The 27,488-nt window shown below is 44.0% G+C and overlaps 1 protein-coding gene across 1 annotated transcript in view; it reads right to left on the bottom strand.

Annotated features, from left to right (window-relative positions):
- Positions 1 to 7,317, bottom strand: part of PAXIP1 (PAX interacting protein 1) — a 60,476-nt gene extending 53,159 nt beyond the window's left edge. Inside the window, exons 1-2 of the mRNA XM_012806470.2 lie at positions 7,197 to 7,317; positions 2,899 to 3,033 (exon numbers count right to left, since the gene is read on the bottom strand). Of these exons, the coding sequence (XP_012661924.2) occupies positions 2,899 to 3,033; positions 7,197 to 7,277 (216 nt within the window). The 5' untranslated portion in view covers positions 7,278 to 7,317. The remainder of the gene's footprint in view (positions 1 to 2,898; positions 3,034 to 7,196) is intronic.
- Between the last annotated feature and the right edge of the window lie 20,171 nt (positions 7,318 to 27,488).

Below are 27,488 nucleotides of genomic sequence, written 5' to 3'. Positions count from 1 at the left end.
GCATGAGCCACTTCGCCCAGTCTAGGGAAGCTGTTATTCTAAAATATAATACAACAGTTGCTGGACAATAGATATTGCCACAAATTACCAGCTGGCTGGAATGCTAAGCTAAGTACAGATGAGTTATGCTTGGCATTTGTTTAAAGTACTATATCCACAGGGGGGAAGAAGTGGGATTCGGATGCAGAAAATTGAATAGGCAAAGTGGAGACAGCGGCAGAAGCCAACTGCTAATTGTACAAGCAATGAGTATTTTTATGCACTCTTATTATATCCCCAGTTTACCAAGAATACAAGTACCGTGTAAAATGTAAGAAGACTGCTTTGTTTAGCTCAGAACTTTACCAACGAATGGTCACCATTCTAAAATGGCACCTCACGTATGGCAACTCCACTGTGGAGGACCAACCTGCACTTCTGTAGCCACTGCGTTCAGAGGCTCTACACACACAGCACTTGAAACTCCACCCCACCCTCTAATGCTGATGTACCCGAGTATTTACATATTGAAATATGGAATAGCTGATGCCTCCCTACACTGACTACCTAATTAGACAATCTAATTTCACAGGCCAGACATGTACCACATGTATATATCGTATATATATTTTATATATCTCTCTCTCAGCACAGCAGGTCTGTTCCTTATGTTGACCACCTCCATAAGTCGACCAGTCTGTCACAGTCCCTTGGGTGGTCAACTCACAGAGGTTCTACTTTTTATTATGCACTTTCCTTTTATTTCTCATTTGCATTTCAGCTTGGGCGATTTATATTATATATACACTTTATCTGAAATCACTTCAGGGTACTACAAATTATTTATTATAAAAGGGGGTAATAACTACTACTATAGCTAGTCAGGCAACAATGGCCTAGGCTCCAAAAATGTGCTGAGGTAGGTGGACTGCTTGAGCTCACAAGTTCGAGACCAGCCTGAACAAAAGCAAGGCCCTGTCTGTACTAAGAATAGAAAATCTGAGGCCAGAGGATTGCTTGAGCCCAAGCATTCAAGGTTGTTGTGAGCTATGATGCCACAGCACTCCACCCAGGGCAATAGCTTGAGATTATGTCTCAAAAAAAAAAAATCATTCTTTCAGGCCTGTTGCAGTGGCTCATACCTATAATCCAAGCACTCTGGGAGGCTGAGGTGGGTAGATCACTTGAGCTCAGGAGTTGGAGACCCATCTCTTAAAAACAGTCGGGCATTATGGTTGGTGCCTATAGTCCCAGCTACTTGGGAAGCTGAGGCAAGAGAATCACTTGAGCCCACAAGTTTGAGGTTTGGGGTTGTTGAGAGTTGTGAGGACAACCTCACGGCCTAAGGGTGGCACTCTTACCAAGGGAAAACAAAGTGAGACTCTGTACCTCCCCCCAAAAAAGAAGTTATTCTTTCACTATAAAATCCGCTTAAGATATCCAGAGCCACTCTAATAAGACAATACGTCCAAACCATCCTCTATGTGGAAGAAGGTGCAGGAAGGGAAAGGGATTAAGATACAGGCCCTCTGGCAAGAAGGATGGAAGCAAACCAAGGCCAAAACCTCGTCCGAGGAAGAGAGACCCTGGCTCACAGCCCTGTCCTGGTGGCAAGGAATCCAAAATGACATCAGCTGCATAGCAGGAAACCTGAGGGTAACCAGGCTTCACAGATGACCTGCGCACAGTCCAGGCTGCCAGTCAAGAAATGGAGTGCAGGCACAGGGTAGGCACGTCCACTGCTGCACCAGAAGTCACTCTGACTTTCTCAGCAGTCTCCTGAGAGCTTGGTTTATAAAACCCTCTCTTATGACATCTACTTTCAGGTTTAATTTCAAAATTCAAGTCTGAATACTAGTGAGGCTACCACTTCTCAGTAGCCAGACAGCTTCTCTGCTTCCCAATTTGACTTAGTAGTCAATATTTCTCTCTCATTCTTTTTTTCCCCTTACTTTAGAGATAGGATCTGGTTGTTCAGTAGCTACTCACTGATTGTGACCACAGCAAGCTGCAGCCTCAAACTCCTAACTTGAGCAATTGTCCCTCCACAGCTTCCCAAGTAGCTGGAACTACAGGTATGTGTCACTGTACCCAGCTGGAAAGCTTTCTTAATTCCTAACACTGTTGTTATTAAATTATAAAACTTTCATACCCTTTTTTTTTTCAAGGCAAAAGAATTGAAGAAGAAAGAAAAAATGGTAATGGTATAGAACTATTTTTAAATATATAGTAGAAAATAATTGAAATAGAATTAAAAGATCAGAATTATAAAATTAACAAATTTTAAAAGCATGCATTTAACACCAGTCACTTCACTTATCAGCTGCAACAGAGCAGCACCTCAATCTGCACAATTTGCCCACTAGCAGAAGCCCCGGCTTTCTACAATAAACTACCCACGGGTCAAGGTGGATAACAGTCCAGACAGACAGCAGGTGGACAGTGTGACAGTATTGTGAGCCCTGTCAGAAAGTAAATGGCATAATTAAGAGAACAGGATGCCCTTTGGCTGGTCTAACTGAAAATGAGGACCACTTGTCACAGAGGGGAAGGAAAATAACCCTGTCTTAGGAGTTAGCTCTGGACAGGCCTTAGCCTGCTTTTGGAATCAAACACCAATCTGACTCAAGGTAACAGGTCTACTTCCCAGGCAGGTGTCCTGGGCTTACAAAGCCTCCAGGCAGTGATTACAAGAGATCTGCTTATAGGTGTAAAAAATGACCTCAAATTACTTCTAATGCATATGGAAACCTGCTGTATCTTGATTTAACTGAACGGGCCTGAAGCTAAGGTAAGTGATTGAGATGTGAAAGGTCTTTATTCATCTGGCAACTTGCCACCTAAAGCAGTACTTCTGCAGAGACCCTGAGAAGAGGAGGATAGAGAAAAGACACAAAACTAATTGTACTTACTACTGACCTTTACAACAGGTAAGTCAAAGACTTCCCTGGCTTCGCCAACCTCCGGGTTGTCCCCGTCCTCTGAAATGATGTGTGAGGCCAGCGCATTGTAGGACACTTCTTTAGCTTTCCCAGCTTTCAGAAGCTGGATAACCTAAAAACAAACAGAACAACCCATAAATACTAAAATAAAAAATACTGAATTGCATTCTTGATTTATATAAATAATTATTGGGAATAACAAATATTTTTAATAGAAATATACCTTATTCCCATATAAAATTAACCAGCCTTTCCTTTTACTCTGAATAATGCACCAGCAAAAAAAGCTGGGGATAATAAAAAGCAGCAAATCTTGATTTGTTGGCCAAGTACGGAGGCTACAGAGAGCCAGGCTCTCGACATTATCTGTCCTTTAGACAGACAGACTGGACAGACAAGGACACAGCACAGTAATTCCTGAATTGACCGCCCACATGTCACTCCTGGGCTTCCAACTTAGAGGCACAGAGATGGATAATGCTGCCACAATAGGGAAAGTTTCTGGGAGAGCAGACCCATGAGCACAATCGTTAGAATTTACAGGTGTCAAGGAGGCAAAAGTACACACAGTGGGTGGAGGGAGCAGTGTCCCAGGCACCAGGAAGGTGAGCAGGGATCACACTGTGAACCACCTTCTATACTATGCAAAAAAGTTTGCATTAGTTCTCAGGTATCTCTCCAGAGCACTGAGGTATTTCACATGAGCAAAGAGCACAATCAGATTTCATGGAAAGATGACTATCAGCACGGGAAGAAGGAATTTAGTTGACTAGGTGAGTATAGACAGGCCAGGGAAGAAACAACTCCAACAATCCAGGTGAAAGAGGCAGGTGACTGAAGCTGGACACTGTCACCAAGGACAGAGAGAAGCAGCACTTGTGACAGGAGCAGGGTAAGTAGGAGAGAAAAGACAGAAACGCTGGGGTGGGGGAGCAGGAGCACCGCTCACTGAGGAGAGTGAAGACAGAGGGGAAGGAGGCAAGATCATGCTTTAGTTTGGAGCACACTGCTTTCTGGGGCGCATATAGTACCCAGCAAGAGGCATCCAGTTCTATCAGAAGAGGACGGGGGTCTCTCCTGATAGAAAGTCACCAGCATATCCCCTAGATAGGAGGGGCTAAAGCTGTGACAGGGATGAGATCCTCTGAGTGTAGGACTAGGGCTAATGACCAGCAATAGAAGGTTCCAAGGCAGGTGTGGGATTGGGGGCTGGCAGTGTCAAAGCAAAGCATTGTCGAGGGAAGCCAGGAACAGTCAATGGCTGGAGAAGGTGAGCAAGGTGACAGCAATATTGTGTCCACATAGCTGAAATGACCCACAAGCGGGACAACATTTTTAGAATATTTTACTGATCCTTCTAGACATGAACTAGAGCTAAAACTTGTTTAATAAATGAAAAAACAATGGTTGCAGTTTGGCAACTCGTTGCTCAGTGGTTAGGGTACCAACCAAATGCACCGGGGCTGATGGGTTCGAATCTGGCCAGGGCCTGCTAAACAACAATGACAACTACAACAAAAAATTAGCCAGGCGTTGTGGCAGGCCCCTGTAGTCCCAGCTACTTGGGAGGCTGAGGGAAGAGAATCACTTAAGACCAAGAGTTCGAGGTTGCTGTGAGCTGTGATGCCAGAGCACTCTACCAAGGGCAACATAATGAGTCTCTTATTTAAAAAAATAAAAAGAGAGAGAAAGAAAGAAAGAAAAGCAAGGGTTGCTGGCCAGGAGCCACTCTCCCTTTCACTCTTCTCTTGACCTCCTAGCAGCTTTAGCTTCTCACATCTATGTGACATGTCTAACAGAAAAAAGATGCCCCTTTCTCCTGCCCTCAGTGTGCAGTCAGACCCTCCAGACTTTCCTATGAGCCTGAGATTCCATTCCCTCCTGTCCACAGCTACATTCCCTCCACCCATCAAGTCTACCACATCCTAGGGCAACCCTGCACATGACACACTCAGCCCCTGTCCTCTCTTCCTCAGGCACCTTTCTCTGGTTCCTTCCAATGACCAGTTACCTGTCTTCACTTCCTAGTCCCTCTTCAGTTCCCTGCAGGCAGCACCTTCCATCAATACTACTGAGAACACTTCAGCATCTTACCAACTTTGACAGCCAAAACAACCAGTTGCCGTGCTGCTGAATGGCGCTCTCAACAGATTATCTCATGTCACTCTGCTCCAGACCAGTCATAACACTGATGCAGCCCCAGAATATTAGTGTCTTCACTCCTTGGCACACACATTCCACACGAAGACAATAATCCTTCACTATTTTTTTTTTTTTGAGACCGAGTTTCACTTTGTTGCCCCCAGTAGAGTACCATGGTGTCACAGCTCACAGCAACCTCAAACTCTTGGCTCAACTGATTCTCTTGCCTCACCCTGGGACTATAGGCACCTACCACAATGCCCAGCTAATTTTTAGAGATGAGGTCTTGCTCTGGCTCAGGCTGGTCTCAAATTTGTAAGCCCAGGTGATCCACCCACCTCGGCCTCCCAGAGTGCAAGCCACCATGCCAGGCCTAATCTTTCCCTCTTAATGCCTGCTTAACTCAAAGCCTATCAGAAATGGCATCTACAGACATTTCCCTGGTGTCTCCCAGGCTTCCAGTAGGGAAACCTGCTCTTACTGCATACCTGTCATTTCTTTTTTTTTTTTTTTTTTTTTCAGTTTTTGGCTGGGGCTGGGTTTGAACCCACCACCTCCAGTATATGGGGCTGGTGCCCTACTCTTTGAGCCACAGGCACCGCCCCTCACCTGTCACTTCCAACTGTGAAACATGCAGGTTCTCTGTTTCCCACTAAAAGGGGATCTTCAGGGATAGGTACCATGTCTTCTTTACATTATACCTGGCACCTAGTCCAATGCCTGGAATATACCAGATGTTCAACACATGTGAATTTTCCAAATCCCTAAGATTCAGATAATCAGATGTTCAGGCATTAAACTTTTCAGAAAACATGCTGTTTTAGATGAAAGTGTTTTGCCAAGGACATTTCTTATGCATTTAGATTTGATTAATAGTTGAGCAAATACAGTTCTAATTCAGCTTGTTCCAGGTTTTAAGTAACATGTGGTTCAAGTCCCCTGTAATAGCCAAAGTTCTAAAATGAAATGGGAAAAGTAGAAGGGTATCAATACTGGAGAAAGCTACCAGCGTTCCAGGCACTCATTTTGATCAGTCTGGTCTTTTAACTCTTCAAATTCAAAGCTAGAACCCTTATCACCCTAAAGTTACAGGGGAAAAAAATTCCAAGCAAGAAAGTTTAATTACTAAGACAACAAGTATTTAATACAAGCCTCCAGAAGGCCAAGATCAATCGGCCTTCCACCCTACCCAAGTTTATCTAAGTATTGTATAAGTCTCTACCGTTGTAGGCTTAAGTTCTGATCACTGGGCATCTCCATCTTCCAAGCTGAGCACCGCTAATGTGACAACCAAGCCAACACAACTGCATAGTCAAACTTCAAGAAGTATACAGAAGATCGACCTGAAGAGGCCACCCAACTGAGATGCATTCCTATCATGGACTGACAACAACGATGATTAAATAAATGTATTACTTAGAGAAACCCACAATATCCCTTGCCGTGAGCCCAAACTACAGAAAATTAAACGTGATGATGGTGTATTTTCCACCAGCATATTTTTCACATTTACCATATATATATATATACCACCCAACTAGGAAAAGCAAGGAATAGGAATGCCAGCCTTCCAGCAAGGGCACAGGCTGTGGGAAGGGGGCGCGGCACAGCCCCGCACACGACCCGAGCTGCCCTGGCAGCGCCGACCGCCAGTGTTCCTCTGTGCTGCTGGGGGCCCCCGTTCCCACCTGTCTCCTCGTCCCCCTTCAAACACCCGGAGCCGGGCAGGGTTAGGATGCGTCCCCGCAAGAATACCGCTGCAGAACCGAGCTGGGCGGGAGTAGGGTCCGAGGCGGCGGCTGACACTGGGGACCGCCAGACAGGGGGTGGTGACCGGCCCGCGGCCCGCGGCGCCAGGCCGGGCTCCGGGCCGAGACGCAGGCTCCCCACGTGCCTCCCGTCGGCTTAGTCCCGCCAGGTCCCCTCCCCCCACCGCCCCTCCCCCTCGGACGCTCCGGCGGGCCAGAGCCCGCGCCTGGCCACCCCTGCCCCGCACAGCCAGGCCGGCGACCCTCGGCGGGACAGCCGCAGACCAGACGTTTGGTGCTCGAGCGCGCGCCCGTGCGACGGGAGCGGAAACGAGAGCGCGGATACGGGCACGAAAGGAGGTCGCGGCAGGTGCCGGCGCGATACCTGCGGGTCGATGTCGCCCACCGCGTAATACTTGACCTCCTTGAACATCTCCTCTGGAACTTCGGGAGCCTGTTCCGACATGGTCGCGGAGGCCCGGAAGGCTCCGCGGAGGCTCCCGGCCCCGCCCACCCCCCCACCCGGGCCACTGCTCGCTCCGCCAACTGCCCGGCCCGCGCGGCCCCGGCCCGGTCCTGCGAATCGGGGCCCGCTCCCCCGCCCTCTGCGCCCCCGCCCGCGCGAAGCGCCCGAAGCGCGGGAGTCGCGCGCGCCCTGCGGGACGCACCATCCCACTCCGGCCGCCGAGGGGGAGTGCCGAGGAGCAGCCCGGCAGCCGGAGCCACCCCGCGCCTCTGCTGCCGCCCGCGGCCCCATGGGCGCTAGGATAGCGAAGCTCACTCTGGACACTGGAGGCTCATGGCCGCCACTGTCCACCAAGGAGGCCGTAGGGACATGGAGAAACCCGCCCTCCCCCTTAGTGGGACAGAGTGAGCCGGTCCCGGGAAAGAAGGGAACGGGGCGGCCCCTCCCGACACCACACGCGGCCGCTCGAGGGCGGGGCCTGCGCGCGCCGGAAGGGGCGGGGCCTCAGCAGCGAGAACGGTCTCGGTTCTTCAGTTGCGGCCTCCTCGGGCCTCTGGGTGGCGGCTAGAGTGGTTGAGTGTCTCCGTGTTCGCGGTGGCCGCGAGCGCGTCGAACCTGGAGTAACACGTCAGTCCTATTGGCCAAGGAAGGCGCGTGGCCGGGTCTCCATCCGCGCTGAACTTGGCTCCCGCGGTGACGGGGTCCCCGAGGCCGGCGCCTCCCGGACGCGCACCGCCGCGGCGGGTACGTGGGACCGGCCTGAGGCCGGTGGCGAGGGCGGCGAACGGGCGCGCGCGCGGTGTGGACGCCGCTGTCTCGGGCTGTGCTGTCCGGAGGGCCCCGCGGCCCCGCCAACCCCGCCTCACCTCGGCTTGGCTTGGCTGGGCTGGGCTGTGTCCTCTGACATGGTCCCCGGCAGGTGTCCCGTTTGTCCACTCTGAGGACTCGTAGAAAGAAGGCAGAGCCCACTTGCGGGATTCCAGCCCCGCTCGTGAAGCCCCGCGTTGGACGGGCTAATGTTAGATAACGGTGGTCTCCGACACGCTTTTATTTATGTCTGGTCTCCTTCCTTCGATCACAAAACGCGTCAGAATGGCCTCGGATTCGCCTTCCCGGACGCCTTGACGATAAAAAGTCGAGGGTAGAAGTAAGGCCACGAGGCTACCTGCGCCGTTCACGTTTGCTTCCAGTCTGGCAGTAGAGACCGGGAGCGTCTCGGTGGCTTACCGGAATAGTAACTGGTCCGCAGGTTGTTGAGCGTTGGTTTGCTAAGGGTCTATGAATGAGGCCCACCGTTACTTCCCCACGTGCCGAGCGGGGAAGTCATCACCTGCCAAGTACAAAACCTTTTTTAAAGTACATGTCAGGGATTAGAAAGTTGAGGCTCTAAATGAGTGTGCTCGTATGTGCGAAAAGTTCTTGAAATACTACATAGTTTTGTTATTGTATTGAATATAGTTATAATTCCTAGAGTATATCATCTTCTATATACACTACACAGCAGGAATCATTGCTGTGCAACAATTAAAACTCAAGAAGTAAATGTTAGTGAAATTGGTTGTAAGAAAAAACTTTACAGAATTACCTAATATAAAAGATTAAATCCCTTCTCAGGCTTATTTAAATTGGCCTTAGTTCTACCATTTTTAAGTTCAACAGAAATTCTGAAAATAAAAGTTGATATGATTTGATTCATTGATCAGCTTGTAATAGACACTGGCTCTTGTTAATCAGGTGAATTCAGTTTCGATTGTCTTTCAACTGAGAAAACCTCCATGTAGTAAACTGTAGTTCCAACGATAGAACGTGCCTTTTTATAGACTTGTATGAGAGAACTTTAGGCTTTGTTTTCATGGGTTAAATACAAACTGAGCATGTCACTTTATGTTAGAAGACCTGAAGCAGACCTCAACCAGATTATTTTATTTTGTAAATTTAAGAAAGCAATTTGAAATGTTCAGAAGGACAAGTTTACCTTACTACTTCAAGTTCTAATAGTCAATAAGGCTATTATTTGTGGGATTAAGAAACCTACTAATTAAAGTCTATTAACCTGTTGGAATTTGTACAATGTCATGTGTGAACTGTGCAAGACCAGTGTGGTGCACACAGGTGGGCCTAAGGGCACCAGCATCAGGAAAGCCCAGAGGCAGCACCACACAGGAGACATACCTCAGAATGCCTCGACACTGATGCCTGGCCAGTAATGAAAAATAAAAAATGTTACATTAAATTAATTTTATTTAAATAATAAGTATTCTGAGAAACTCTAAAACCTACACCTGACATCACAAGGAGTAACTTACCTCAATTTTTAAAGATAAGCAGTAAAACTATAAAAATAATCACAAGAAAGTTCATTTCTATAATGTGGAATGTCCATATGCTAGATTATAGGGATAAAATAACCATGTTGAGGCTGCTATATTTTAGTCATAGATAATTTTTACCACTGATTTTTGTGACACTTAGAAGATGAGTATGATTGATATGTGTGATTGGCAGGTGTTCAAAAAAAATAGATGAGCAATTTTAAGGAAATAACAGCATCAGTTCATTAAACTGAAGCTTTGTATTTCTTTTCTGTAACTGATACGTATGCTACTCCCGAATGTGACACTGAGCATTAATAGTTTTAGACTTTAATTTGAAAGTATGATCATTGTGTTGGTAACCTTCAGAGCGTAAACAGCCTGCTTACTGCTGATTATAGTTTGGATAAATATAATTCATTTCTCATTTTCTGTTTTGCAAAATTAGATTATCTGAACCTAGAAAAATAAGTTTATTGTGAAATTAGAAAAAAACAAAAGTAGAATTGGGGATATTAAATTTAAGTTGCACCTATAGGTGGAAACTTGAGGCAGTTAATTTAAACTGTTTCCAAATGGTTTTTATACCTGTGGCTCAAAGAAGAAAGGCACTGGCCCCATATACTGGAGGTGGCAGGTTCAAACCTGGTCCCGGCCAAACTGCAAAAAAAAAAACAAAAAACGTTTATCTATTGTATACAGCAGTCTCAGTTTTGATCTCATGTTCTGTTGAGTTTAAGTAGCCACACACCCCTTAAACTTAGACATTAAAGTTTTAGTAAACCTTTAATTTGAGTTTATAGACTCTGCCACCAAACCTCATGAAATGGACAGAATAAGAGGTACAAACAGCCCGGGGTTTTATTGGAGAAACTGGGGAACCAAAGGGCATTGTTTGTGGGAAAGATTGATGTAACTGAAAGTTTAACGAGCCCAGTGTAGGAAAAGTAGAGCTCACAAGTTACGAGAAAGTGCACCTTGCCCTGAATCCTGTATCCAGAACCAACCTCTACTGAATTCCTTCTGAGGATTTTTTCCTTAAAAAAAAATTATACGGCTTGGCGCCTGTGGCTCAAGTGGCTAAGCTTCCAGCCACATACACCTAAGGTGGTGGGTTCGAAACCAGCCCAGGCCCACCAAACAACAATGACGGCTGCAACCAAAAAATAGCCGGGCGTTGTGGCGGGTGCCTGTGGTCCCAGCTACTTGGGAGGCGGAGGCAGGAGACTCCCTTGAGCCCAGAAGTGGGAGGTTGCTGTGAGCTGTCATGCCATGGCGCTCTACCCAGGGGGACAGCTTGAGGCTCTGTCTCAAAAAAAAAACAGGAACGTATTTTATCAAAGCTAAGTATATTATAAATGTTTTACCACAAAAAATAAGTGAGGTTATGGTTATGTTAATCAGTTGATTTAAGCATTCCACATTGAATATCAAATCATCACATTGTACCCCCTACAATTTAATAAGTTAAAAAAAACTATAATAAAAAACAAGAATGTGTGTGTGATGTATTGTGTTGCCCCATGCTCAGCCCCATCACTGAGCTCAGAACCTCAGCACTTCTCAACCTTGAGCACTTTCTCAGGACATTTGGCAACGTCTGGAGACATATTTATGGTTGTCACAAGCAGGGGGAGAGGCCAGGAAGCTGCTAAACATCCTACAGTGCACAGGACAGTCCTCATAACCACCCTGTGCAAAATGTCAGTAGTGCTGCTGATGAGAACCCTGGGCTAAGGGCACATTGTAACTACGTTTCAGTGGATTTAGGTTGTTCAGGTTTCTCAAACACATCTTGGTGGCTTTCTCAGCTTTCCTCATGGCTTCTGTCACATGCAGCTTTGCCACCTGGATGGGGTTTGGGAGGGTGGAACGTTGTGTCACCTCCATCTACTTCCACTGCCCAGAACCTGGTCTAGGGACCCCACCCAAGGCTGTCATGTCACCTCTGTCTACTTCACCATCCAAAAGCTAGTCTCCTGACCCCATCCAAGGCTGTCATGTCTACTTCACCCTCCATAACCTGATCTTGGGTCTCCACTTGAGGCTATCATGTCACCTCCATTTACTTCACCCTCCAGAACCTGGTCTCAGGACCCCACCTAAGACTGTCACGTTACCTCCATCTAATTCACCATCCAGAACGGGCATCCTCAAACTATGGCCCACCTAAGACATTTATCCGGCCTGCCAGGTGTTTTTGCCACCGCTGCCTGTCTGCTTAACAGCTGACTCATCCCAGGGCCCGTAGTCCAGCCCTTCAACGGTCGGAGGGACAGTGAACTGGCCCCCTGTTTAAAAAGTTTGAGGACCTCTGATCCAGAACCTGGTCTCAGGACCCCACCCAAGGCTGTCATGTCACCTCTGTCTACTTCTACTGTCCAGAGCCTGGTCTCTGGACCCCACTTGAGGCTGCACAGGAGGCTGCTGGGTAATGAGGTCTTCCTACATGTGCAGGAAAAGTAAATGGTATTGATGGTATCTTGCTAAGTTTTGCCATTTTTAGTTTTCAAAAAAATCCTATAAAAGAGAATGCAATTTAACAAAACATTCTCTTTCCTTGAAAAAATGCTTGGCTACTCAAAAGATACTTGTCTGTTTGGGGTTACTAGTTTTACATAAAAAGGATTAGTAGTGTTCTTTTTATAAAGCAAACACTTGCGGTATTTGTATATCCACCTGTAATAGATATGTGCTGTATATCTTTCTTTTGTCTCCTACCAGGGAATCCACTCTCTATCCTTCGCCTTTTTTTTTTTTTTTTTTGAGACAGTCTCACTTTGTCACCCTCAGTGGAGTACTGTGGCATCCCAGCTCACAGCAACCTCAGACTCTTGGGCTCAAGCGATTCTTTTTTTGGGGGGGGGGACAGAGTCTAACTTGATCACTCTTGGTAGAGTAGGATGGTATCTTAGCTCACAGCAACCACAAACTCTTGGGTTCAAGTGATCCTCCTGCCTCAGCCTCATAAGTAGCTGAGTACTGGTGCCCACCACAATGCCTGGCTATTTTTTAGAGATGGGGGTCTCAGTCTTGCTCAGGCTGGTCTGAAACCTGTGAGCTCAGGACGATCCACCCACCTCAGCCTCCCTGAGTGCTAGGATTACTGGCGTGAGCCACCACATCCTGCTCCATTCTTCACCTTGTTCTCCACCCAGGGCACCAACCTTCCTTGAAGGTCACTCTAGCTACCGGTAGAATTTGGTTAATGGAAAGGCCCAGCAAAACATTGAAAAGTTAGGGGAGTTGGAGAAGGGTATGAGTCTGTTTATGTTACAGGTCCCCCCGTCAGCTTGCCTTGAGCTGGCAAAGGAACCCATTCAGTACAACCCTCTGTCTGGTTCTAAGCTCTTTCCTTCCTCTCATCCCTTGTACCTAGGGCTGTGAGGGCTCCCCTCCTCCTTCCCTAGTTCCTCCCTTCTCCATACATCCCACCTGCACCTCTGTGAGTAGTTCCTTGATAAACTTTCTTGGAACATCCTAATTTGAGTGCTGTTTGCAGAGGTGACCCTGCTGTAATGGATGTGAAACCTTATAGCAGTGGTTTTTAACCTTCCTACTGCTGCAGCCCTTTATTACAGTTCCTGTGGGTCATGACACACAGGTTGAGAACTGCTGCCTTAATAGGGATAATGAGAAATTCTTTCCTTAAAATACTAAGTTTGCCCTCAAAAAACTAACAAATACTTGGATGCATAAGCCTAACACAAGTGAAATTAATCATAAATTCATAAGAGATTTAGAAAAAGGTCCCTGCAATAAGAATAGCTGGAAGAGGGCAGTGCCTGTGGCTCGATGGTGGCAGGTTTGAACCCTGCCCCGGCCAAACTGCAACAAAAAAATAGGTGTTGTGGCGGGTGCCTGTAGTCCCAACTATTGGGAGGCTGAGGCAAAGAGAATCGCCTAAGCCCAGGAGTTGAAGGTTGCTGTGAGCATGGCACTCTACCGAGGGCAATAAAGGGACTCTGTCTCTACAAAAAAAAAAAAAGGAATAGCTGAAAGAAACTTCTGGATGGAGCAGATGTGAAGGGGGAGGAGCGAATCACAGATAAGAGGCCAGAATACTGAGATTGCTGAATAAAAAAGTGCCCATTTTAAATATTAAATAATTGATCATTTGATGTACAGTAAACATGGGAATGATAAAAAATAATCAGCTGTGTCCATGAAGACCCCGGAGTCCTGCCAGAGGTGGCTATTGTATTCAGACAGCATGACCCTGAAGCTGTGACAAGAGAGAAGAAAACAGCTTCCTGGCTATTGGGAACTTTGTGTCAAACTGGGGAAGGGTTTAACTATTTACTCATCTCACAAGTTGAATTATGTTCCCTTAAAAGATATATTGACTCCTAAGATTCTACACCTGGGACCTGTGAATGTGACCTTATTTGGTCATGTTAAGATTAAGTCATAATGAATTAGGGTGGTGTCCTAAATCCAGTCATTGGTGTCCTTATAAGAGGAGGTGAACTTAGACCCAGAGAAGTACAGGCAGCTTAACATCACATAAATCATTTGTTACATGAATTGCTTTTTCACAGTTTGAGTCAAACTCACAAGTGTACCATCAGCCAGATAGCATGTGTCATATCATTAAGGGTGAATTTCATTGCCTTCTCCCCCCACCCACTGCTTAGTTTCTGCTGAGTTTTTCTTCCACATGTGCCCATGACCATGCCCAGTAACTGATGTCCAATTCCCCAACACATAGTGGAGCTAGGGGCAAGACAACTGCAGGGGACACCCCAATCTGGAAGAGGACACACATGAGGCAGACACTGGTCAGAGCAATACAGCGTCCCTCTGGAAGGTATCAGGAGAGCTCCCTGCTTGAGTGTGGGGACTGTTCCTCAACTTTCATTACCAGTTAACTTTTCCTAAATTATGTTGCAGCCACACATAACCCCTGAATCTCATGCCACCATCCTCACAGGTCAAGATCTAGAGGAGGTGATGTGGGAAGTCACTTGATAGTTGGGGGCTAAGTACTCACCAGTGAAAGATTTCCTTTCTTTCCCCAATTTTTGAGATACTTTTTACCCAGCTCCTTAGAAGGCCCCTGTTGGATTGAGCATTAGACCCCACTGGGTGACCAGTTTGGTCATACACCCTCCCTCCCTTTTCACCCTCTGAACTGTCGCCCTGCTCCTTGGAGTCGCTTTCCCAGTTAAATGATTTGCACACAAGCCCTGTCTCAGGCCCTGCTCTGAGAGACCCACACTAAGACAGTTTCCACTGACCATAGCAAGGCAGATGGCCAAGCCCAGAGCCTGCGGGGCAAGAAGTGTGCTCTGCTGAAAAGACCGCAAATGTTGGGGAACATCTACTGCCAGCTACTGCCCTGGAAATGCGGCCTCACGTTTTGTGTGTGTTTTCTGGGTTTTTGGTTGTGATTAAAGCACAGTTCATACTTTTCAGGAAGCATCTTAAGAGTCAGGATAAAGGGATAAAAGATTTTGCAAGCTGCCAGGAGTAAGTGCCAATTGACCAACACAGGCAAATCCATCAGGGTGACTGCAGACTTTTCTATTAAAACTTTTCAAGCCGTAAGACAATGGTCATCTACCTTTAATTTACTTAAACAAAACAATTTCCAACCCAGAATTCTATATCCTGCTGAGCTAAACTTTAAAGTTGATGGAGAAATCAAATCTTTTATTGATGTGCAAATATTGAGGAAATTTGTCACAATAAAGATCAGCTCCACAGAAAATACTTCAACCTGTTCTACACACTGACTATCACAATGGACCACCAGCAAAGTTAGCACCCAGAACTTAAAGGACAGAACCTAGCTTCCACAATGATGCAAAAGACGAAACTAAGCAATGCATTACAAAATAAGATGAATAGAATGCTACCACACTTATCAATTATCTCAATAAACATTAATGGCTTGAATTCCCCACTGAAGAGGCATAGACTACCTGATAGAATTAAAAAACACAAGCCATCCATTTACTGTCTGCAGAAAACAACCTAGCTTCAAAAGACTAATTAAAACTCAGAGTTAAAAGTTGGAATACAATTTTTCAGGCAAACAGAATTCAGAAGAAAAGAGGGGTTGCAATCTTATTTTAAGATACAAGTGGATTTAAAGCAACTAAAGTCAAAAAAGACAAAAATGGTCACTTCATATTGGTCAAGGGAAAAATACAAGAAGAAGACATTTCAATTCTAAATATTTATGCACCCAACTTAAATGCTCCCAGATTCTTGAAACAAACCTCAGTTATTGGAGCAATATATGATATCCTATAACACCTTAATAACAGGGGCCTTTAACACTCCTCTTACAGAGGACAGATCCTCTAAACATAAATTAAACAAAGCTATAAGGGACTTAAAAGAGACCCTAGAACAACTGTGCTTGACAGACATATAGAACACTCCATCCCAAAGCTAAAGAATATACATTCTTCTCATCAGCCCATGGAACATTCTCCAAAATTGATCATATCCTAGGACACAAAACAAACCTCAACAAAATCAAAAGAATTGAAATTTTACCTTGTATCTGTTCAGACCACAAGTCACTAAATGTGGAACTCCAACAAAACATTCAACCCCACACAAAGGCATGGAAATTAAACAACCTTATGCTGAATGATAGTTGGGTGCAGAAAGAAATAAAAGAAGAAATCATTAACTTCCTTGAGTATAACAACAATGAAGACACAAGTTACCAAAACACGTGGGATACAGCAAAAGCAATCCTGAGAGGAAAAATTCTCGCTTTAGATGCCTACATCTGAAAAACAGAAAGAGAGCTCATCAACAAACTCACAAACCATCTTAGGGAATCGGAAAAAGAAGAACAATCTAAGCCTAAACCCAGCAGAAGAAAAGAAATATCCAAAATTAAATCAGAGCTTGATGAAATTGAAAACAAAAGAATCATCCAGAAAATTAATGAAACAAGGAGTTGGTTTTTTAAAAAAATAAAGTAGATAAACCTTTGACTAGACTAACTAGAAATAGAAAAGTAAAATCTCTAGTAACCTTAATCAGAAATTATAAAGGGAGAATAACAACAGATGCCACAGAGATACAAGAGATTATCTCTGAATACTACAGGAAACTATGCCTGGAAATTTGACAATGTGAAGGAAATGGATCAATATTTGGAATCACATCCTCTCCCTAGACTTAGCCAGGAAGAACTAGATCTCCTGAACAAACTAATTTCAAGCACTGAGATCAAAGAAACAATAAAAAATCTCCTAACAAAAAAATGCCCTGGTCTGGATGGCTTCACACCAGAATTCTATCAAACCTTCAAAGAAGAGCTTATTCCGATATAGCAGAAATTACTCCAAAAAATTGAAGAGGAAGGAATCTTCCCCCAACATGTTCTATGAAGCAAACATAACTCTGATACCAAAACCAGGAAAAAAAACCAACTAAAAATGAGAACTTCAGACCAATTTCACTAATGAATAGAGATACAAAAATTCTCAACAAAATCCTAGCCAGTGGATTACAGCTTCTTATCAAAAAAGTCATACATCATGATAAAGTAGGTTTCATCCCAGGGATACAAGGCTGGTTTAACATACGCAAGTCCATGAATGTTATTCACCATATCAACAGAAGCAAAAACAAAGACCATATGATCCTCTCAATAGATGCAGAAAAAGCATTTGATAAAATCCAGCATTCTGGGTGGTGCCTGTGGCTCAGTGAGTAGGGCACCATCCCCGTATACCTACAGTAATGGGTTCGGGCCTGGCCCCAGCCAAACTGCAGCAGAGGAGTGACTGGGCATTGTGGCAGGCACCTGTGGTCCTGGCTGCTTGGGAAGCTAAGGCAGGAGAGTCGCCTAGGTCCAAGTGGAGGTTGCTGTGAGCTGTGGTGCCACCGTACTCTACTGAGGGCAAGAGAGGAGATTCTGTCTCAAAAAAAAAAAAAAAAAAAAATCCAGCATCCTTTTCTAATTAGAACACTGAAGAGTATAGGCATAGATGGCACATTTCTTAAACTGATTGAAGGTAGCTATGACAAACCCACAGCTAATATTTTACTGAATGGAGTAAAACTGAAAGCTTTTCCACTTAGAACTGGAACTAGACAAGGTTGTCCTCCATCACCATTACTATTCAACATAGTGCTAGAAGTTCTAGCCAATACAATTAGGCAAGAAAAGGAAATGAAGGGCATCCAAATGGGAGCAGAGGAGGTCAAACTCTCCCTCTTTGCTGATATGACCTTATACTTAGAGAACCCCAAACACTAAACCAAAAGACCCCTGGAAGTCATCAGAAAACACAGTAATGTCTCAGGATATAAAAATCAGTGTCCACATGTCAGTAGCCTTTGTATACTCCAATAATACTAGAGATGAGAGGCTAATTAAGGACACAACTCCCTTCACCATAGCTTCAACGAAAATGAAATACCTAGGAATATACCTAACAAAGGAGTGAAGGACCTCTATAAAGAAAATTTTGAAACCCTAAGAAAAGAAATAGCAGAGGATATTAACAAATGGAAGAACATACCATGCTCATGGCTGGGAAAAATCAACATTGTTAAAATGTCTATACTTCCCAAAGCAATCTACCTATTCAATGCCATCTCTATTAAGATACCAACATCGTACTTTCAAGATTTGGAAAAAATGATTCTGCATTTTGTATGGAACCAAAAAAAAAAAAAAAAAAAAAACTCGTATAGCTAAGGCAATTCTTAGTAATAAAAACAAAGCCAGGGGGCATCACCATACCAGACTTTAGGCTGCTGTACTACAACACCACAGTGGTAAAAACAGCATGGTACTGGCACAAAAATAGAGACATAGACATTTGGAATCAAATAGAAAACCAGGAAATGAAACTAGCATCTTATAGGCACCTAATCTTCAATAAACCAAACACAAACATACACTGGGGGAAAGACTCCCTATTCAATAAACGGTGCTGGGAGAACTGGATTTCCACATGACTGAAACTGGACTGACACCTTTCTCCACTCACAAAAATTGATTCAAGATGGATAAAGACCTAAATTTAAGACATAAAATGATAAAAATCTTCAAAGAAAGCATAGGAAAAACCCTGGAAGATATCAGCCCGGAGAAAGCCTTCATGAAGAAGACTTCCATGGCAATTGCAACAACAAAAATAAACAAATGAGGCTTAAACTGAAAAGTTTCTGTACTGCTAAGGAGACAACAACCAAAGCAAATAGACAACCTACACAATGGGAAAGGACATTTGTATATTTTGAATCAGACAAAAGCTTGGTATCTAGGATCTATAGAGAACTCAAATTAATCCACATGAAAAAAGCTAACAATCCTATATATCAATGGGCAAGACAGAAGAATAGAATTTCCTTTAGGGCGGTGCCTGTGGCTCAAAAGAGTAGGGCACCATCCCATATGCCAGAGGTGGCATTCAAACCCAGCCCCAGCCAAAAATGGCAAAAAAAAAAAAAAAAGAACTTTCTTTAAAGAAAACAGATGAATGGCTAGCAAACATATGAAAAAATGCTCATCATCCCTAATTATTAGAGAAATACAAATTAAAATCACCCTGAGATAGCATCTAACCCTAGTGAGAATGGCCCATATCACAAAATCTCAAAACTGCAGATACTGGCGTGCATGTGGAGAGAAAGGAACACTCTTACACTGCTAGTGGGGCTGCAAACTAACACAACCTTTTTGGAAGGAAGTATGGAGAACCCTCAAAGAACTCAACCTAGACCTCCCATTTGATCCTGCAATTACATTACTGGGCATCTACCCAGAAGGAAAAAAAAATCCTTTTACCCTAAGGACACTTGCTAGACTGTTTATCACAGCTCCATTTACAATTGCCAAAATGTGGAAACAGCCCAAATGCCCACCAATCCAGAATGTATTAACAAGCTGTGGTATATGTACACCGTGGAATACTATTCAGCCATTAAAAAAGATGGAGACTTTATATCCTTTGTATTAACCTGGATGGAAGTGGAATGAATACATTCTTCTTAGTAAAGCATCACAAGAATGGAGAAGCATGAATCCTATGTACTCAATTTTGACATGAGAACAATTAATGACCTAGTACACAGTGGAGGATGGAGGAAGGGAAGAGGAGAGAGAGGGGGAAGGAGGAGGGGTAAGGGTCTCCGTGTGTGACACACCTTTTGAGGACAACACACAATTATAAGAGGGACTTTATGTAAGAAATGCAATCAGCGTAACCCAGTTTCTTGTACCCTCAATGAATCCCCAACAACAAAAAAATTTTTTTTTAAAGTTAGGATAATGTTAGAGTTGCTGAGTTGCTAGTATATTGTAGTGGATTTTTATTATTCAAAGCTGTATAATCTGTCAAACAAGTAATTCCCTCCAGGACGTTTTCCAGAAACTATTTTCACCAATGGATGGTTCTTTAAAGTTAACTATTATTCAATTATTCTCATGGGGCGTCTAGATTTCCAGCTTTGTCTACGGCAACCCAGTAGCTCTGAACATCTGCGTGGATGACTGAGCACCAGCTTTAGAGGCACTGCTGGGAGACACCCAGAAGCTGCGCTTGCTGGTCCAGAGCCTGTGAGGTAGAGGCCAAGGCACTCACACTGTATCTTATCCCCGGCAAGTGTGCACACAGGAGAAACTGCTTCTTCTCCATGATAGTTTATTTAGACCTAACAGACCCTTTCCTGTTAGGTCTAACAATGACACTAAAAAGTGCAAGGACTAAATACAAAATGCCTGCATAGGAGACAAGGAAACATATTCCAAGGCAGAGTGGTCAGGCTATAGGGTCATTGTGAGACCCTCCTGCTTCATTTATGGCCTTTGAAGTGTGGGGAATAAACCTGTAGGGATGAATTGTATTGATCATTTGATTAAAAGCACCCAGCAGCATTAGCATGGCAATTGAACAAATTTGTTTATAGTTATAGTAATTAAAATGAATAAAGGAAGCATTTAAATTTAGGGGAAGAAGTTGGGCCCTGTCAGCTGCTACCAGTGCTCTGTATCACCTCGGTCAGATTGGCTACTCTTAATCTGGTGCCAGGAATAGGCAATGTGTACTAAAGCAAGAGTCCTGAAATTTGGGCGGGTCCCTACAAATTGGGATTATTTACCTCTTGGTAAGCAAGACCAAGGATCTATTGACAATCCCTGCTGTCAACTGATTTTCGAAACTGGCTTTTGGAAATTCTTACCAGCTCGCCCCCTCCCTCCCCACAGTGCCCAATGCCCTTGCAATTGCTTGGACCCTGACAACAACATAAAAAAAAAAAAATTCTGGCGGTGCCTATAGTTCAGTGGTTAGGGTGCCAGGCACATATACCGAAGCTGGCAGGTTCAAACCAAGTTCAGGCCAACTAAGACAACAATGACAACTGCAACAACACAACAACAACAAAAATAGCCGGCTGTTGCGGCGGGCGCCTATAGTCCCAGCTACTATAGGGAGGGTGAAGCAAGAGAATTGCATAAGCCCAAGAGTTGGAGGTTGCTATGAGCTGTGACTTCACGGCACTCAGGGCAACAGCTTGAGACTCTGTCTCTAAATAAATAAATAAATAAATAAATTCCAGCAGGATACCTGTTTGGATATTTTTAAGTTTAGATGCACTGTTCTCAATCGCGTTTCTTATTCTTTATTCATTTTTTGCTCTGAGACTTTTCCCAGAAGATAAAAATTTATATCCAAAAATAATGTTGACAGGCATGACAGTTTGGGGTTGTGGAGAGAGTTGAGCTTGTTTGCAAAGAACATCCTTAATTTTATCTTGGTTCATCAGCTAATTAATAAAGACCTTAAGTGAGGGTCTGGTTCTGTGTTCTAACCACACTGACAAAGATTTTTAACAATTTCTCCAACTGTCTTTGGTGCATTACTCCCGTTTAAGTTGGTGGTGCTTTTCCAGCATGAGGGGAGTCGATGGACACAGATGACAAAAATGAGGCCCAAGGAAGTGAAGTAACCCGCTCCCGGTCAGTTATTAACAGAGGAGCCCATCTTTTTGGACTTATTCTGATACATTCATTAAATTAATTAAAAGGAAAGAGCTTTAATTTCATATATAATAATAGACGTAGAAAAGAGATCAATTCTCCAAAAGTAATATTTATACTATGGAAGATTTAACTTTAGGTTGAAAATAGTCCACAGATTTCTATTTTTTGAGCCGATTTATATTTCTCTTTTGGAAGTGATTGAAGTGAGAGAGACAACTGTTAGATCTAGACTCAGAACTTCCCAATTTTAATGTCTTGTGTCAGTTTTAATTTTCTGATTTAATTAGTTTCCTAATTAGAGGGGTTAAATTAATTAACCTCATTATTTACTATATATTTAATGATTTCTCCTCTATAGGGAGTTACTTAATTTTCAATAATTGAAAAGCTTATGACAAAAGGGAATATTGCCAAGTTTTACATTTATTGTTTTACAATCAGTGGCAGGAACAGGACAGATTAAAGGGAACTTTAGCTAAGTTATCAGATACATGTGAAGGTTATGTCTGGCTTGTTTGGAAACATGATGCATATAAAACTTGAGTTGGGACTCAATAATTTCTACCAAATTAGAACTCAATGGTTATATCCTTTATTTAATAGAAGATATCCTAGGACATAGAATTTTATAGTCTGTGAAATGGTCTGTCACCTGATCTCAATTACAGACAATTATCAGGAATCATTGAACAACACTAAATAGTTATAATGAAAAGGAGAGTTTCTGAAGCTATAATTTGGTATGAATGACATAAAATATTCCATTTTTCCTCAGACTTGTTAATGGACTAAATGATGACATTCTGGGAAGATTCATAGTAAAACAAGCCTAATGGCCATGTGACTATTGGCAATCAGCCTTGTCACTGGGTGTTCATATGTATAAATACATATAAACAATTGTGGGCGTGTAACTATGTTTTAATGTAGTGTTTTTAGAGAGCAAAAATGAGACTGCATTTATAAAATGGCTGAATTTGCCTTCTCTTTCCATTTTTTCTTTCCTTTTTTCTTTCTTTTCTCTCACTCTCTTTTTAAATAGAGTCAATTTCTCATTCTGTTACTCAGGCTAGAGTACAGTGGCTAGATCATAGCTCACTGTAACCCCAAACTCCTGGACTCAAGTGAACCTCCAACCTTAGCCTCCTGCATAGCTATGACTACGAGCTAATTTTATCTTTTGTAGAGAAGGGGTCTCACTATGTTGCTCAGGCTGGTCTTGAACCCCTAGCCTCAAACAATCCTTTGACCTCAGCCTCCCAAAGTGCTGAGATTACAGGTGTGAGCCAGCCTGCCCATTCTCTTCCCACTTTTGAAGTGCTTCTGAATATAGATTTGGGCGGCCAGTCCACTTCAAGCAGCCTGTCAGAGATGGGACACAGTGGCAGCTCTAACCATGTGTCTTTATTGCCCCGTCCATAGCAAACACCACCACCTGGGAGAAGCCCAGGTCTAACTGGAGGTTACAGGAGAAAGCTTGAGTGGTGGTATAATTTAAAACTTAAGTCCACCATATTTAGAGTGATGAATTGGTCCAATTGCAGGAAATCAACTTTAGTTGAGCAAATACTTACTGAGCACTCAGGTGCATTGCAGACAGGGCTTCCTTAGCCGTCAAGGCACTTGCACGGGATGACTGAGTCCCAGCCTATAAGCAGCATGCTTAATGCCAGCGTGAGTGGTGTAAGGTGATGGAACTGAGAGAGGGAGACACCATGGACACGTTTCGGGAGGTCCTCTCTGAGCAGATGAGCCTTGAGAGGGCTTGAAGGATGACAGGAAGAGGAGGAGGCCCAATCCCATGTGCCAAGGAGCCCAGCAGAGGCCTGGGGCTGGGAAGGAGCACAGTGGGGGTGGGGCAGCGCCCTGGAGATACCTGGAGAGAAGCAGGTGGAAGACGCTCAGGGAAAGACCTCTGTGAAGAGACACCACCTGCCCACGCTTCTCAGAGGTTAGAATCCATTTATTTTAAATTCCTTTCAAAAAAATTGACTTGCTGAAATTGAGACAGTAGAAATCCTATTTGGAAAATACTTGTCCCTGTCCAGTTTATAACAAGCAAAGTAGCACAGCTAGTTCCACAACATCCGAAAGGTACTAACTGGACCATGTTTACGCACTGTCCTGCTTCCGCGGCTTTCCACGGCTTGCTAGGTCCTCTCGGCCTTTCCGCTGACCTGCACATGTGTGGCTCCCCACCGTCTGCTCATCCACACCTGGGTCATCTCCTGCTGCTCCCACCAGACTGGACTACAGTACCGGACTTTCTCCAAATATACCCAAGGCATTCCCGCCTCAGCCACGGCTTTGCCCTATCAGAAACAACCACCTGGGGCAACGCCTGTGGTTCAAGGAGTAGGGTGCCGGCCCAATATGCCAAGGGTGGGGTGGCAGGTTCAAACCCAGGCCCAGCCAAAAAAACTGCAAAAAAAAAAATAAATAAAATTAGAAACAACCACCTGCACACACAGGCCTGTGAATCTTAGCTCTTCTTCCTACAGCCAAGCTCAAGTGCGTCATTTCATGAAGCACCTCCCATCCCTTGAGATAGAATTTCTTTGGTCCTTTCTACTTGTGATTACACATAAATATGAATAAATTATGTAACTGGCGGCTCTTTGGTGTGGATTAAGGATAGACTAACCCAACCAGCTGCAAGAAAGCTCATCTCAACCCATATATGATGGCTGGTGTGATGCTTCTGTGAACCATTTCAGGGCGAGGAGTACAAACAAGGCTGAAGGGAACGTAAAATGTGGGAGTTGCCGTGTCACCTTCACGACACAGCTTGTTTCTAAAATATAAAAAGATTTTATTTTGGAATACTTCACCCTCTCACCGCCAGCCCACCCCCAGCCCCTACTGCTAAAGTGGGTTTTATTTCCCCTTAACACACGTTCTCTACCGGATTGATGCAGATTATTTTTTTTTGAGTCTGAGTCTCGCTTTGTCTCTCTCAGTAGAGTGCCTTGGCGTCGCAGCTCACAGCAACCTCAAACTCTTGGGCTCAAGCGATTCTCTTGCCTCAGCCTCACTAGTAGCTGGCACTACAGGCGCCCGCACAACGCCCAGCTGTTTTTCGGTTGTAGTTGTCTTTGCTATTTGGCAGGCCCCGGCTGAGTTCAAACCTGCCAGCTCTGGTGTATGTGTTTTGAATGAATTAATATCATGGCTAGAGATTTTTCATCTTACTTTTAAGGCATTTTCAAAGATAATCATCATAATACAAATATAAAAAATACACTTTTAATAAAGGCATTTTGTTTTTGACTATTACATTATAGGGAAACAAGCTCAGGAAGGTTGGGTCCAGGGTCAGCACACGTTTTTCTGTAAGAGCACCAGTGGAAAACATTGGAGGCTTTGTGGTCCATACATGCTCTGCGGCGCCCTCTCAACTCACCAGCTGTAGACGTTATGTTTGCAAATGGACAAGGCTGCTTTATGTCCAAAACAGGCAGCAGGCCAGATTCACCCTGCGGCCTTGATTTGCCAAATCCGTGTTGGGGCTTCCAAGGTCACACACAGGCAAGTGGGATAAATAAAGACCAACCCCCAACAGGTGTTCACTAACTAGCCAGCTGCTTGCCCCCAGCACGGCTGGCCCTCTTTCTACTTCATGGAGTACGTCCGTGGTCTCAGAAGGCTGTCTGAACGCTTGACCACCAGGAAAACAAGGGAATTAGGGCTAATTAATTAGTCAAGACTTTGAAATCCACAGAGAATAGGGGCCTCATATTAAGTGCAAACTATCATCCTAAGTAATATATTTGTGGCACTTTCATTAAATTTTCTCTCAAATCTTGAAAAATATGTATCTCCTAGCTGCCAAGATTTTCATCTTAGTATAATTATGAAGCCTCCCCAAATAATCATTTTCCAGTTTGTGGTGCTCAGTGGGGCACAACACCAGCTGCTGAGACTTGTCGGGGATGTTTAATTTGAGGCTTATTAGTGCAGCACAGGTGAAAATGAATAGTCATAGTGAAATTTGCTCATAGTATATCAAATGTATCTATTGTTTAGTGAAGATCATGGAACAAAAGAACAGCACTAGTTTAAAAAAACTTAAAAGAATGCGGTGTCTATCAAGATAAATGCAGAGAGATTTGTAGGGACATTTTACACATGTATTAATAAAAACCATTTTATTAGGAAAAAAAGGCAGCTCTTTCAATGTGTGATAACCATTCTTATGAACAACATATTCACAAAGAGAAAATGGCGACATAATTAGGCATGTGGCTCCTTAAATGAATTAAAATTTTTTTAGTCTCCTTACATGAACAAGGATTTGCACTTTAAGCATAGAACAAATTTAGAAACTGCACATCTAAAAGTGTCTGTGAGTCACTTCTCATTATGAATTTTTTATTCCCTGTTAATCCTCCAGACACGTTTTCAGCTATGTAGAAATGCTAATACTGCACCGTCTTTCATAAATAGGGTTTGCAAGTAATTCTCTCCTCAGTTGTTAGTTCATTTTCTTCCCTTAAAAATGACTCCTAGAAACACAAAGGCGAAATAGTGAGAGCTTCACTGGTCGGGAGTGTGGATGATACAGGATGAGTCAGAAGGACAGTCCCAGGAGGAAACACGCTCTGACGGGTGGCACGGACTCTCTGCTGTTTCCCCTGGAATGTAAGAAAAACTTACCGGGGTGAATGTTAAGAATATTGGTTTTCCTCTTGCTTGTGTTACTCACATGGCCACCCAGAAGAGAGAATCTGCTCCACACCTGTGGAGAGAAAGGAACGTGAGATGATGGAAAGCTAAGGGCAACCTCCACGAACAGGAAGGCATTTATTTTTAGAACACTATGCCCAGGAAACTATTTGAGTGGTTAAATGACTTCATAGAGTTCTGAATAATTCTGGTATCATGCTAAGTGAGGGAATTTACTTAATCTATATGCCATAGGAGGCAGTTAGGAGAACTTGAATGGACGTGTAAAATATCAAGGGAATATGCAGGTAATCTTGAGTTCCATGTTCCAGTCCCACAGAAATTGTCAGCGTATCGGAGAATATGTGTTGTGGAGAAGGACAAATATCTTTCCTTCTACCTGTCTAAATTCTCAGCAGCACTCCCGTAGCAAAGACAGATTCACAAAAGCCAAGTATAGGCATTTATTTACTCTAAGTTTTGCACGGGAGCCTTCATGAGGAAGTGACGACCCAAAGAAATGGATCCAGCTGAGCGTCTTTATGCTCGGTTTGATAAAGAGCCGGAAGTTGTGGGGAAATGTGACAGAAAAGGGTATGAGCTGAGCCCAGTGAACTGGGGGTGCAGGGGGAGCACCTCTCATATAACCTACCTGGGGGGATGAGGGAAGGTCGGAGAGTCCCTCTGGCCATTTCCCAAATTTTCCTTCAGCTTGAAATATTCAATATGCCAAGGTGCGTGTCTCGGGGCAGCACGTCCCAATCCCTGCTGCTGTGTAGTAACATCATAAAAACCAAATTTTCACATCTTATTTTAGGTTTTGTCGTTTCTGTTCCATTCTGTTTCTCTACAACACCCTCACCAGCACCATTCGCTCTGTGTCTAGCAGTGCTGTTTCCATGCAGATCCATCAGAGGTCAGCACACGTGAAGCTCACCCGCTGGTGGGCATCAGTTTGTCGGACTGTGTCATTCTGGGCGCTGGCTTCTATAGCCTGTTGCAAGAATAGGTGCTCATATCCTGACCAGGATATTTTCAGATGTAAAACCATTAATTCCATCATTTTTCATGCCAAATAAAGATATAAAACTGCAAATAACGAGGGGGGTTTGCCAGGGTCTGAGCTGATCAGTGCTGACCAGTGTCCCTGTGTCCCCTCTCCCTGCTAATCAGTGCTGAGCAGTGTCCCTGGGTCCCTCTCTTCTTTCTGATCAGTGCTGAGCAGTGTCCCCATGTCCCTCTCTCCCTGCTGATCAGTGCTGA

This window comes from Otolemur garnettii, unplaced genomic scaffold (genome assembly GCF_000181295.1).
Source record: "Otolemur garnettii isolate 467f Iridium unplaced genomic scaffold, OtoGar3 scaffold00053, whole genome shotgun sequence".
NCBI lineage: Eukaryota > Metazoa > Chordata > Mammalia > Primates > Galagidae > Otolemur > Otolemur garnettii.
This window is presented reverse-complemented; position numbering and strand designations above follow the sequence as displayed.